This window comes from Lissotriton vulgaris, chromosome 10 (assembly GCF_964263255.1).
Source record: "Lissotriton vulgaris chromosome 10, aLisVul1.2, whole genome shotgun sequence".
NCBI classification, from domain to species: domain Eukaryota; kingdom Metazoa; phylum Chordata; class Amphibia; order Caudata; family Salamandridae; genus Lissotriton; species Lissotriton vulgaris.
This window is the reverse complement of record NC_141698.1, coordinates 158545952-158560782: the sequence shown is the minus strand read 5'-3', so window position 1 is coordinate 158560782 and position 14831 is coordinate 158545952. Positions and strand designations below refer to the sequence as shown.

At 45.7% G+C, this 14831-nt stretch overlaps 1 protein-coding gene across 1 annotated transcript in view; it reads left to right on the top strand.

The window, feature by feature from the left end:
- Positions 1 to 6558: 6558 nt before the first annotated feature.
- The window catches only part of KDELR2 (KDEL endoplasmic reticulum protein retention receptor 2), a 109374-nt gene continuing 101101 nt past the window's right edge, over positions 6559 to 14831 (top strand). Inside the window, exon 1 of the mRNA XM_086940754.1 lies at positions 6559 to 6785. Coding sequence (XP_086796880.1) covers positions 6695 to 6785 — 91 coding nt within the window. The 5' untranslated portion in view covers positions 6559 to 6694. The remainder of the gene's footprint in view (positions 6786 to 14831) is intronic.

Below are 14831 nucleotides of genomic sequence, written 5' to 3'. Positions count from 1 at the left end.
CACCACCGCCACATCCACCACTACCACCACCACCACATCCACCACCACCACGTCCACCATCTCCACCACGTCCATCACCATCACGTCCATCACCACCATGTCCATCACCACCATGTCCACAACCATCCCGTCCACCACGTCCACTACCACCATGCCCACCACCACCACACCCACCACCACCACAATGTCCACCACCACATCCACCACCACCACATCTACCACCACCATGTCCACCAGCACCACGTCCACCACTACCACAGCCATCACCACCACCACAACATCCACCACCACCACGTCCACAATCACCACCTCCACCACCACATCCACCACCACTACATCCACCACCACTACCTCCACCACCCCACGTCCACCACCACCACCACACCCACCTCCACCACCATCCACCACCACATAAACCACACACCACCACATCCACCACCACCACATCCACCACCACCACCACATCCAAGAACACCAGCACCACGTCCACCACCACCACCACATCCACCACCATTACATCAACCACCACCATGTCCACCACCACTATGTCCACTACCACCATGTCCAGCACCACCTCGTCCACCACCACCACACCAACTTCCACCACCACCTCATCCGCCACCACCACACTCACCACCACATCCACCACCACCACGACCATGTCCACCACCACCACGTCCACCACCACCACCATGACCAGCACCACCATGTCCACTATCAACACCATATCCACCACCACCACCACATCCACCATCCCAACTTCCACCACCACCACCACGTCCCCAACCCCACGTCCACCATCACCACGTACACCACCACCAGGTCCACAACCACCATGTCCACAACCATCACCTTAACCACCACCACGTCCACCACCACCACCACATCCACCACCACTACATCCACCTCTTCATCCACCACCACCATGTCCACCACCACCATGTTAACCACCACCACCACACCCACCTCCACCACTACCACCACATCCACTACCACCACATCAATCACCACCAGGTCCACCACATCCACCACCACCTCATCAACCACCACCACATCCATGACCACCAAGTCCACCACCACCATTTCCACAATCACCACCACCACATCCATATCCACTACATACACCACCACTACGTCCACCACCAGCACATCCACCACCACCACGTCCACCACCACCACATCCACCACCACCACATCCACCACCACATTCAAGACCACCACCACCACGTCCACCACCACCACCACATCCACCACCACTACGTCAACCACCACTCTGTCCACCACCACTATGTCCACTACCACCATGTCCAGCACCACCACATCCACCACCACCACTCCCAACTCCACCACCACGTCCGCCACCACCACACCCACCACCACACCCACCACCACACCCACCACATCCACCACCACCACATCCAAGACCACCACCACCATATCCACCACCACTACGTCCACCACCCATCACCACCATGTCCACCACCACCACCACATCCACCACCACATCCACCATTACCACATCCACCACCACCACATCCACCACCACTATGTACACCACCACCACGTCCACCAGCATGTCCACCTTCACGTCCACCAGCATGTCCACCACCACCACGTCCACCACCACTGCGTCTACCACCACCATGTCCACCACCACCACATCCACCATCACCACCACCACATCCACCACCACCATGTCCTCCACCAACACCACCACATCCACCACCACCATGTCCACCACTACCACGTCCACCACCACCACATTTATCCCCACTGAGGCCACCACAACCGCATCCACCACATCCACCACCACCATGTCCACCACCACTTCCACCACCACAACCACCACTCCAAATACCACTCAGTGCCACATAATTACACGCCACATAATTACACTGCACTCAATGCAACATACACTCCAAATACCACTCAGTGCCACATAATTACACGCCACATAATTACACTCTACTGAATGCAACACACACTCCACACAATACCACTCAGTGCCACATAATTATATGCTACATAATTACACTGCACTCAATGCAACATACCCTCCACACAATACCACTCAGTGCCACATATTTATATGCTACATAATTACACTGCGCTCAACAAAACATAAACTCCAAATACCACTCAGTGCAACATAATTACACACCACATAATTACACTCTACTGAATACAACACACACTCCACACAATACCACTCAGTGCTATATAATTACACGCCACACAATTATATGCTACATACCCAGAGCTATTGAGATGGACATCATCCCATCCGTAAAACTATGTGAATCCATATCAGACTATTTCGACACCAAAATATTAAAAGTGTATGATACTTTTACGGACCCCGAGCCGACATTAATGGATGAGCTGGGAGTCTCGGAGCTTCCTACCACCCCCCTAAATCAATTTCAGCCTATTACTTTCTCGGAGGCTTTGAAAGAAATACAAAAATGTAAATCCGGAGCTCCTGATGATCCTTGTCCACCTAAACTGTGGAAATTAATGTCTGAGGCAATCGCAGTTCCCCTCTTACATATTTGGAACACGTCCATCGCAACTGGCACGTTTCCAGACTGTTGGAAACAGGCCACTCTTCTACCGCTGAAAAAAAAACCCCAAGGAGCACCGGATGATCTGAGCAATCTCCGACCCATCTCGTTCCTTGCAGCCCCCGGCAAAATGTTTGAAAAAATGATCCAACGGCAGTTAAACAATTTTGTTGAAGAAAGCGGTGCCCTACACGAAACTCAGTCTGGCTTTAGGGTCGGCTTCAGCAGCGAGACGGCCCGTATTGAGGTTGCCGAGTCAATCAGTTGGTCCTTAGATTCAGGGGCATCAGCTATGCTGGTGCTCCTGGATCTTTCCGCTGCTTTTGATACTGTAGATCATAGCAGACTGCTGACTCGGCTCAAGGACATTGGGCTTGGAGACAAAGCACTTATTTGGCTACTATCCTACCTCACTAATCGCTCCCAGAAAGTAGCCCTGGGTCCTTTCTCCTCTGGACCTAAAAACCTCTGGTGTGGTGTTCCTCAGGGGTCGGCACTTAGCCCTCTGTTGTTCAATGTCTATTTGGCCCCGCTTTTTACCTTGATTGCCAATTGGGGGGTCAAGGCAATATCTTATGCGGACGACACCCAACTAGTCTTCCCATATACAGACACGTCTGAGGCAGCCTTCAGTAAAATCAGGGGTTGTCTTGAGACGTGGCCAAATGGATGAACACTAATAAGCTCAAAATGAATGCGAGCAAAACGGAGGTGCTATTCTTCGGAAATCTCAAACATCCCCCTCCAGACCTGTGGTGGCCAACAGAAATGGGCCCTGCCCCTTCTCCTGGAACCCATGCTAAAAATCTAGGAGTAAGATGGGATGAGAACCTGTCTTTTTTGCCGCATATTCAACAGCTCACCGCTGGCTGCTTGCACAAACTCAGAAATTTGCGGAAATTTCTGCCTCTGCTACCTTTTGAATGTCGAAAAACGGTTGTTCACGCAACAATAACATCTCGACTTGACTATTCTAACGGCCTCTATCTTGGTTTGCCCAAATATGCGGTAAAACGCTTACAGATCGTGCAGAATGCGGCTGCGAGATTGATAAAACGTGTCCCTTTCAGACAGCACATCTCTCCGCATCTGCACGAGCTGCATTGGCTGCCAGTGGCTAGCAGAATTAAGTTTAAGGTGCTTACCCTTGCCTTCAGAGCGCTAAAAGGCAAGTGTCCCAACTATCTAAAACTCCGACTCCCCCACTACCTCCAAAAACGAGAGCTGCGCTCCAACTCCCTGCTCAAGCTAACTGTACCGCGTGTGAGGAAAGCTAGACTTGGAGGCAGGTCCTTCTCGGCCGGCACGGCGAAACTGTGGAATACCCTGCCCTCCAATCCGCCACGACAGAAGCCAGTTTTAGGAAGCTCCTAAAAACCTGGTTTTTTATGCAATAATCCTCTCTTCCTCCCGTCGGTTCGCTCCTTGCTGTAGGTTTCGCTAGCGCCGGGACACCTCTCCAGAGGTAGCTGTTCGCGCTTTATAAGCATCAGTATTATTACATCTTTACACTGAGCTCAACGCAACATACACTCTAAATACCACTCAGTACCACATAATTACATGCCACATAATTACATTATCTATCTATCTATCTATCTATCTATCTATCTATCTATCTATCGCCCTCACTCTGTCTATCTATCTATCTTTCGCCCTCACTCTATCTATCTATCTTTCTATCTATCTATCTATGTATCTATCTATCTATCGCCCTCACTCTATCTATATATCGCCCTTACTCTATCTATTGCCCTCACTCTATCTATCGCCCTCACTCTATCTATCTATCTATCACCCTCTATCTATCTATCGCCCTCACTCTATCTATCTATCACCCTCACTCTATCTATCTTTCTATCTATCTATCTCCCTCACTCAATCTGTCTATCTATCGCACTCTATCTATCGCCATCACGCGATCTATCTATCAATCGCCCTCACTCTGTCTATCTATCTATCTATCTATCTATCTATCTATCTATCTATCTATCTATCTATCTATCTATCTATCTATCCATCTCACTCTATCTATCTATCTATCTATCTATCTATCTATCGCCCTCACTCTATCTATCACCCTCCCTCTATCTATCTATCACCCACCCTCTATCTATCGCCCTCACTCTATCTATCGCACTCACTCTATCTATCTGTCACACTAACTCTATCTATCTATCGCATCACCACAGAATCACTCAGCACCACCAAAGCATCACTCAGGGGCACCACAAATCACTATGCTCTACCACAGCATCACTGAACGCCACAGCATCACTCGTCGCCACCACAACATCACTCAGCGCCACTACAGCATCAATCTGTGCAACCATTCAACAACAACTGGCTCAAATATGTTCTCTGAATGTTTCAAGCTTTATTACAAATGTCACAAAAAGATGTTAATATTTCACTTCTGTTCTTGGATTTTTGTCACAATAAAATACAATTATTTCATAAAAAATAAAAGCCATTGTTATTTGTAATATCAGTACATTTAAGTCACGTAAATACACCACATATTGCATTACAAATGCTATAGGTGTCACATTTGCTTAAGTTATAACTATTGGCATTGTAAATGACAAAGCTATTCATGTTGCTATTTTCAAAACCAACACATAAATAAAAAAAATGTCATTTACAATACCAATAGCTCAAACTTTCGTAATGCGAGACCTATTGCATTGCAAATGCTTGTTTCTTTGGGAGGAGAATCCCATATGCTGAATCATGTCACCTCTGGTGAGTGAGGTGTTTCATCTTGAACAGGGAATTTACCACAGTTAAGTCTGTGTGTTATACTCTATGGCTTAATTATCTTGTATTATCTTGTATTCATCAATATTCTGCACGTAACAGACCCAAGGATTTTGCACGTGTTTTTTGTCAAATTAACTAACTCAAATATTATGGAGAGTTGTATTGTGTTCTTAATAGTATGTTATATAATGCCTCTGTTTCTGTATTCATAATTTTGCCATGTCTGAAATTTAAAGGCGAGGAAGTTTTTTGGGGGTTTTTTTAGACAAAAGGAGTTTAGTAATGATTATACCCCCAAAATGTTAATTTCACTGTAACGCCCTCATGCTACTCTGCATATGATTTGTACGGCTGACTCCATTTGCTGCGTTCATTGGCTACGTTCCTTTTCCACTAGACTTGCTGCACGTCTGAATTTCGGTGAGCTCTGATTGACGTCTAGGGAGCTCGAATGACAAGTCTCGCGAAAGACTTTTGCTGGCGTGACCTCAATCAGTTCTTACCAAAATCATTAGGAATTCCGATTTATCGAAGCTAATAATGATTGCTAACATTGAAAATACTCACGAGATGATTACAAGATGAGTATAAGGGATACAATAGTAATTTAATTGTGAGACCGCTATTGGAAACTATTACTTAAATGTGGTGTTTGGCAAACAATCAAAATAAGGCTGTTTCAAATGGGATATTTTTAAACAATATATTTTTTGTGAAAATCCTTGACAGTGCAAGATGGCCGCTACTGTAACTCCGATCGAAAGGAAAGCACGCTTGGTAATTGCCTAGGCAACCAGACAACAGGTCTGCGTAATAAAGTGGCCATTACGAAACAGAAGTAGGGTCTAAATAAGTGGTAATTTAAATAAAACATACACAAAGAATCAATAATTAAACAATAACAAAACACGCTCTTAATACTTACTCGTTCCTTAAATATTTGCCGTTTTCTAACAGTATTGCTTCTTGATATTGATAAGTAATACAATTATATTCATATGTTATTTCCTTGTCAAGTGATACTGAAACAAATTGACTCCAGTAAACGTTAATCATAAATACCTCACAGTTTACATGTTTTATGCGGTAATTTAGTCACTCTTGAAACCTCATTGGGACACTATTTTTGCCAATGTGATCCATTTCAAGATGTCCGCTATGCTGCTGTGCGTCCCGAGGGGGCGGTGCGCTCCAAGAGTCCTCTCTCCACCTTCCTATGTTTGGCCACGTCCCCGGGCCACGTCGCTCGTCGCTCGCCATTTTCAGACCTACCCCAGCTGCAGTACGGAACCGGGCCCTTTCATTGCCAGGTGTGCAGTCAGTCAGCGTTATTTCATCAGGGCCCCGGTCGCAGCAACCCCCTCAGCATGAACGTCTTCAGACTTACTGGAGATCTGTCTCACCTGGCGGCTATTATCATCCTTCTGCTCAAAATATGGAAGACCCGGTCTTGCGCAGGTAAGAGAGGCCAGCAGGTGCAGACAGTATTACTTTGCAGATCCATAGGACCTTCCCAACCTGCAGTGTCTGACAGCTCCAGGGAACTCCCCTGCTGCAGAATATTCCCTTCCAGGAACCTCATTACTCTACACTCCCTGCAGCATCCAGGAAATCTCCAACACTTAACAGTTTTGTGCAGCCCCAGACTGCACTGCCTGCTACGAAAAGTATTACAATGTCTTTTTCGTAGGGCATTTGGATGCCCCAGCCTGTTTTTTTTCTGCTATGTTAAGGACACCGCAACTTGCTTTACCTGCCAGATACTTGAGCCACCCAGTGTCCGTTGTGTGCAAAATGTCTTGCCAACTTGGATTAAGAAGTAAGACACTATCTTTCAGACTGATTGACTGCATGCCAAATACCCTCAGGTGCTTCCCACCGGTACCTGTCAGGTTCTTAGATTAGATCCATCACTGCACAGCATCTTTTTGTTTCAGCGTAACCACCCGAGACGTGGGTGTGTTAAAATTCTGAGATCCCCCTTTGCCTGTAGACTTCCAGGAATGTGTATCATGACCTATAACTTCCATCACCTTAACTACCTTTTTTAATACACCCTGCTTTTACTCTACGTAGTCTGTCTAGTACTCCAGTCTCTCCCATTGCGGAAGTTTCCTACTTGTGACCGGTATCTAAAAGATTGCATCTCTCTTGGAAATAATTGTGAGATTCAGAATGTACAAAATGAACTGATCCCTTTTGTGTGCATGCATCCGGCTCAAGCAGGATTGGGGTCACGCTTAGTTTAAGTGGGAACCACACCTATTTTAAGATGTCAGAGCCACTCCCTATGCTGATTGTAGTGCTCCTGTTGTGTTAAGATCTTGTGTGACTCCCGTTATTGAATCAGAACACAATAGTTGACCCTAGGCAGTTCTGCGGGGCGCTGTTTAAAATTTCCAGTTCTATGCAGGGGTAGCGCATTCATTCTGTTTTTGCTTTGCATTCTGGGACTTATAGTGCAAGTTTTACCATTGTGATCAACAAGACTAGAAGTCCCAGGATGTAAAGTAAAACCCTGGACTGTATGAGATAGTCACGTAAGGTCCCGGGAAATTGAGCGTTCTACCATTGCAGGTAACTACGGTTGAAGCATTGCAAAGCCAGTGAATGCTATAGTAATTTGTATATTCGTCTGTTAAGGATCTCACCAGAGTGTCATAAACGGCCCGACAGATATAAAAGGGATGTCCTACCGTATTTACAGTATACCATAGCTTGTGTTTGCCATCGATGTGGCAAACAGCATTCACCAACCCGGACATTTGCCCTCTTCCTAGTTAGCGCAGGTGTCACTAGTGAGAGCGTGAATACATTCGAGATCAGCAATCGATTGGTAGGCCTGGTCCCCCTCTGACGTGGCGGCTTCCTCTGCTGAAGCCTGAAGGCATTATATTTCAGAGTAGGATGGGAGTAGGAATGCCGTTGTGGCACAGGAGAGCACTCTGCTCGGGGCTGGACAAAACCTATTAGCAAGCTTTTTGCTCCTACATACACAGCATGCATGTCTTCGGGCGAGGCGGTCAGGCGCACCTCTGATTTAGCAGATTTTATTAGTTTTTTTCCTCTCTCCTAAAATAACTTCTTTCGAGCCTTTCTATGTGAGCAGGGGTTAATGTCAGAAACGTAAAGTCTCGCCTTTGTTTGTTTTACTCCTTGGGGAATGGTTTCACTTTGAAAAGTTGCCATCGCTTCGCCGATTAACAATAAATTATCGCACACGATTCATAATTGGGTTAAATACGAATCTTGTTAAGTTCACGGCTATTGCTTTGCTGCTGACAAAGTGAGAGATTTCTTTACATTGGTACAGTAAATGTTGCCCGCTCGTTACTGCTTGGTTGGGCAGCCCGATCTGTTCAGATACCACCTGCGAAATCTGTGCTATGACAGCCCCCCTCTGCTCGGCCTTAATACATTTGGCACCCACTTAGAGATTACCTAAGAGCTGGAGTGACCTGTGAGACTACTATGTCTATGCCAAGGGGCCATTGATTTCCTGTGTGGGTAAGACAAGCCTCCTTTGCATCGTGGGTGGGGTTCTGACGACCATTTGCACACATGAGCGCAAGATTGCTAGGCATGTCAAGCCCCTGCGACTCCCATGAACCTTCTGCACCAGCACTGTGAAATATGTACCCAAGTGCGGCATAGACGGAGCCCTAGGGGTGAAACGCTCACAGAAGCATAGGTGCTGACATCAGACCCCATCATTACCCACATGGGTGGATCTACCAAACCATTCTGGATCTTTGATTTATGTGGTGTTCAGACCCGTGTGCTTCTAATGATGGGCTCTTGAGGCCTTGCTTTGCACTCATGGATGAGGGGCTCCAGCCAGAGCCATTAGCTTGTTTGCCATTTCCAGATCCATCTGCATAGATGGCTAGGGTGGTTCCAGATCCTCTACACCCATAGGTGGCTCTTGCAGTAACTTGGATGGAGTTGCACATTGAATCCTTTGCATCATGACAATCGTTGATCACTCCACTTAAGGAACTCCTGTCAAAGTAACATTCAGAGAAGTTTGGGGGGTCTGTAACATGATCGAAAAGCGGGAATTCTCTTTTAATTCAATAAACGACAGTTGAGAATAGATTCATTTGTATCCACTTTTTGAATGCTATTCAGATTTCTTGGCCTGATGAGCTTGAAGACAGTGTGCACTCCAGCTTCTATGGTGCCCCTGCCCACACCACAAATATTTGAAGTCAGCAGAGTCCCTTGTGGTAGAGTAGTTCTACTATGAGCATAGCTGAAGGGTTAGGAAGTGGTTGAGGTTTTCGTTGACAGGTTGGCAAACACCATGATGGTGGAAGTCTCCGAGGCAGCCCACACCGCTGTGCTATGATGACTTCCCCACTTCTCCAGCAGGCACTTTACGAGAAGAGTAACCCCAAAAGGCTCACCGGACTGTTATGATCTCCTCATCATTATTTTGTTTTTGTGAAACGAACACTAAACTGGGGGCCAGCTTATAAACAGAAGTAAAACTCAAAAAGTCTCTGGCATGCTGGCAGTTTCCTCCCAACGTAAAGGACTTTTTGGTAATTTTTCATACCTCGGATCACCATCACCAGGCCTTGTGTGGAGGGCCCAGAAAGAAAAAAATATCAGAAAGCGCACCTTAATTAGGGTGAGCTTGGAAAACTGAGAAGCTAGCTAGAGTTTTCCAACAAGTAGTGCTAGCTGTGTGTCCACTAGCGGAACCTCACAAGTTTTCCTCCACCTCTGAACGAGGTGAGGGAGCTGGGGCTTCGGCGGATTGGCACATGCAATGGTTCACAACAGGTATGCAACTTCTGTCCAGCTCTGACCCATCCCTTTTTATAGCATTCAGTGTGTTCTTCCTTCTGTAGTTGGCAAGAGGGTTGACTAGTGGCATTAGTTTACTAAAAGCTCGGATGCACAGTGAGATAATTGATGATAAATCTTTATTTAGTAGGCAAAAGTGCATCTTATTTGGAATTTTCCAGAAAATAGCTTTGTATCCTAACACGGGACATACGCAGCATGTGTTTTTTTTTTTCTCGCATGTAAGTATTAGGTTCCTCCCTGAATTACCTTTAATACTTCCCAAAGTGTGACACAGCAGTGGTAGAAGTCCTAAATTTTTAAGCAACATGGTCCAACAATTCACAAACCAAAAGGGTATAAATGCATGGCAGTAGCATCTCTTTGTTGTCACCCCCGTTTTGCATGATCTGCCGGCTCCATCCGAATTCATGGCAAACGTGGGGTCTGTCAGACTGTTGAATCTTGCCCGGATCGTGCATGTTTGGGACGCCAAATACTCACTTTGGTCTAAGTTTTGCTTTTTGTTAATTTAGAATATACTGTATCGCTGTTATTGTGCTAAATTCCAAATTTGCTGTCACTAAGAGCAATGCTGCAGTGTTGCAGACATCTTTTTTGCTAATTTGTGAGGATGTGCATAGTGGAAGTCCTTCCATACAGTGAAGGTCGCAAACACCATTTTTGATGGACTGAATACTTGCCTCCTCCATTGTTTCGTAAAGATTAAGTCCCACTGCCCGACTTCTTGATGGGTGTGAGTATGCTTTTCATTCAGAGGCTCAACGTGTTTTTTTATTTTGTATTTTTATTCGTGTGTGTATATGTATATATAATATTGCGCACATTTCGACTTTATTTCACAGTTCTATGCTCTCAAATCGAAAGTAATCTTCTCTTTAACAGGATACTTAGACTAGCTCGGTTTCTCCTTGATAAATTCTTTTAGTTTTTTAGGGCTCGCCCCTTTCCTATTCCGGAGGAATAGGAAAAAGAGCCCTAATTCAGCTAAACCACTACTTAAGGCCAAGGGCTCTCCCCAGCGGATTTTGGGAAGTGCACGTCTCGTGCACGAGCTTGCCTGAGCCTTCTGCCTATCAGCCTGCCAGTTCTCCTCCCCATATTATTCACTTCACTTATTCACGGCTGCAGGCCGTGACTCTGGCTCTTCAAAGGCTCTGCTCCCCGCCCCCCGCCTGCACTTCACGGCCGCCAGGCCGTGCCCCTCTGTCCCTTAATCTCCCCGTGACTCCCCCCTCACCTCTCCCACTCCACTGCTTCAGGCCCCCACCATTTGCTCAGGACATTGCTTGTTGCATTAGCCTCTCTCTCGCCTTCTGTTTGTTTATGAAGGTCTGTCCGAGGGGCTAAGAGTAGAAACTACAGAAAGTAAACCAGATTATTACACCCCTGCTTGCTTTCAGTTTCTTCAATGTCTTCATAAAATTCGGGACCTGGGATAGCAAAGGAATAAAATACATGTATTTATAGACTTTTAGAAAACGTTTGTTTACGTACAAGTTGTATTTTCACTGAAAAACTATTCACGGACAACAAAACCACTGGCAAAGGCAAAAGGCCAGTAGCCAACACCAGATCTCTGTGTTTTGACAGTTTTTGATTTTTGAATGTGCTTTATTCCATTGCTATACCCAAAAATAATAAATAAACACATAAAGGAAGATGTAGGCATTCAGGACCAAAAGTAATTATCCAAGCCGTCCATCCAAACCCTGAAGCTTTTCTCCTGTGTGTTTGGTGAGGTGGGGCACAGACACCTCGATGTCTGAGAACGAACAACAACCATTGTAGGCAAAGACACAAAGCACCTTTTCACAATCCTGCAGCTGTGTCGTGAGCGCTGATAGGAAGGGCCTTGCCTCACGCAGAGATAGGCAGTGCCCTACAGAATAGAGCCTGACCTTCGTAAGCAGATTGTACGAGTCTTATATAATGTTGTCTCTGCGTCTCAGGCACAGCTTGAAAATACCTTATATAATGTTTCTGCTCTATAACTAAGCAAGCACGTGTAAAATAGACCTTACATAATGTTGCCTCGGAAGGCTTTACATTATATTTTTTTCAGATGTACGATCCATAAAGACACACAAAATCACACATGGGATCACACTGTCCCATTTTCGGAAGCATATTAATGTTTTTCCCTGAAAAACACTGACTACTAAAAAATAATATTTAATAAAGTGACACTCTAACACCGATTTTTAATGCAGCATTCTGCCAGTTTCATAAACCTAATTCTCTTCCCCATTCAGCTTCTAAAAAAAAAAGTGATACAGCAATCAAAACACTTAGTTCAGTTGCCAGTTTGCAAATTCGCAGGATGCTCGCAATATTTTCATTCTCTGCCCCCATACATGAGCCCTGTTCGTTTTGTAAATGCTTGCTGTAGGCCGACTATGCTTCTTAATCTTGACACTGTTCTTGCTCTAGTGGCGCAAGCTTGTGTTTGCTTCCTTTCTATTCTCCTGGTTTTGTGTTTGCTTGTTATTCCAGCACATTTGGCCTCTTTACCTTTGATTCCTTACTAGTTGGCAGACCCCGTTTGGGTGGGACACAGCATATGCAGGAGCTGCTGGGCCAAAACCTTGGTGGTTGGGGTTGTCTTCCTCTGGTGTCCAGGGGTCCATCCTAGTATGGACCTATAAACTGAGCCAAGATCACTCGGTCCACAAACGACTCTCAGGATGACATGTGCCACAAGTCACAGACCTTTTAGAGAGGTGGTTGTGTGTAGGCAAAGATTCAGAACTCCACAATCAAAAAACAGACCAAATAAATCACTTTCTACTCCACTGCTCCACACTATTTCAAATCAATGTTTACGTGTATTAATTGCTTCCAGGGTAAACACTCCAAAATACCTCCTGACTTCTTTTTTTATTTTGGTGGTCCCACTCTGGAACAGACCGTGCCCGACCCCCGCCCTGTCCTCCCATCGCCCGCCGAACTGCACCCCAACCCAAACATCCTCAGAAGGTTGAAAGGCCCCTGCTGCGACCACCCCCTTAATGTAATGTCTCCTGCAAGCACCCCACTCCTCCCGCGCACCGCTGACTGCCCCCCATTCCTCCACCTCCATTGAAACCCCGCAACCCAGGATGCCACCCCCCACCAGCGCCCCTCCTGTACCCATCCCCTTTCTGCCTCCTTCCGAGCCATGCTACCCCCCACCTCCCTCACCCATCTAAACTGCGAAGCACCACCACAGCACCGCGAAGCACCATCACAGTACCACTCAGCACCACCACAGCATCACTCAGCACCCCCACAGCACCCCACAGCATGACCACAGCACCCCACAGCATCACCACAGCACCCCACAGCATCACCACAGCACTACTCAGCGCAACCACAGCACCACTCAGCGCAACCACAGCACCACTCAGCGCAACCACAGCACCACTCAGCGCAACCACAGCACCACTCAGCGCAACCACAGCACCACTCAGCGCAACCACAGCACCACTCAGCGCAACCACAGCACCACTCAGCGCAACCACAGCACCACTCAGCGCAACCACAGCACCACTCAGCGCAACCACAGCACCACTCAGCACCACCACAGCACCACTCAGCACCACCACAGCATTACTCAGCACCACCACAGCATCACTCAGCACCACTCAGCGCAACCACAGCACCACTCAGCGCAACCACAGCACCACTCAGCACAACCACAGCACCACTGGTTCAAATATGTTCTCTCAATGTTTCAAGCTTTATTACAAATGTCACAAAAAGATGTTAATATTTCACTTCTGTTCTTGGATTTTCGTCTTAATAAAATACACTGAACATAATCTTCACAAAAGTTCTTTACAAAAGTTTAAGCTATTGCCATTATAAATTACAATCACTTTTATTTAAGTATTATTTATTTAAAAAAATTAAAAGCCATTGTTATTTGTAATATCAATACATTTAAGTCACGTAAATACAAAACATGCTATAGGTGTCACATTTGCGAAAGTTATAACTATTGGCATTGTAAATGACAAAGCTATTAATTTAGCTATTTTCAAAAACAACATATAAATTTAAAAAAATGGTAATTTACAAGACCAATATCTCAAACTTTCCTAATGCGAGACCTATTGCATTGCAAATGCTTGTCTTCCACTGTGAGGGCTACTGTTTCAAGTCCAACCCCTAGTGTCTGTTCCCTTTTGTATACTGGCCTCTTACTATTGATCTTGACTACTCGACATCTTTGCGCATGTTCTGTCACCCTTAATAGTTGTCCTTCATTGTCTCTGTCCTGGTGATGACATAAACAACAGTATATGAACTTGAAACATTGCCGACATCACAACACTAATGGACTGAGTTGCGATTCATAAAAAATATTTATGCTGAGCTCCATTATTTGGAGCACAGTCGTTTGCTCCCTGTTTATAGGCCCACATACTCACAGTTACTGTTTTTCTTCAAGTGTGTGATCACTGGAGACACTGCTGTTTTGCGGTTTTTTTGTCCTTGCTTTCAAAATTAAAAGGAATTTGTTACAGAGGCTAACGTTTCTCAATACCTTTCACATTAGTTGTTTCCAGCAATTGAGTAGCTATTGAACGAATAAACTTGTACATTAATGAGTTCATAGTGAACCATTGTTTCTCATAACGCATGGTGGCAGCTGAATGTTGTTGACCTCTTGTTGTGCTTAGGAGAAAGTCCTAGCATCCTTAC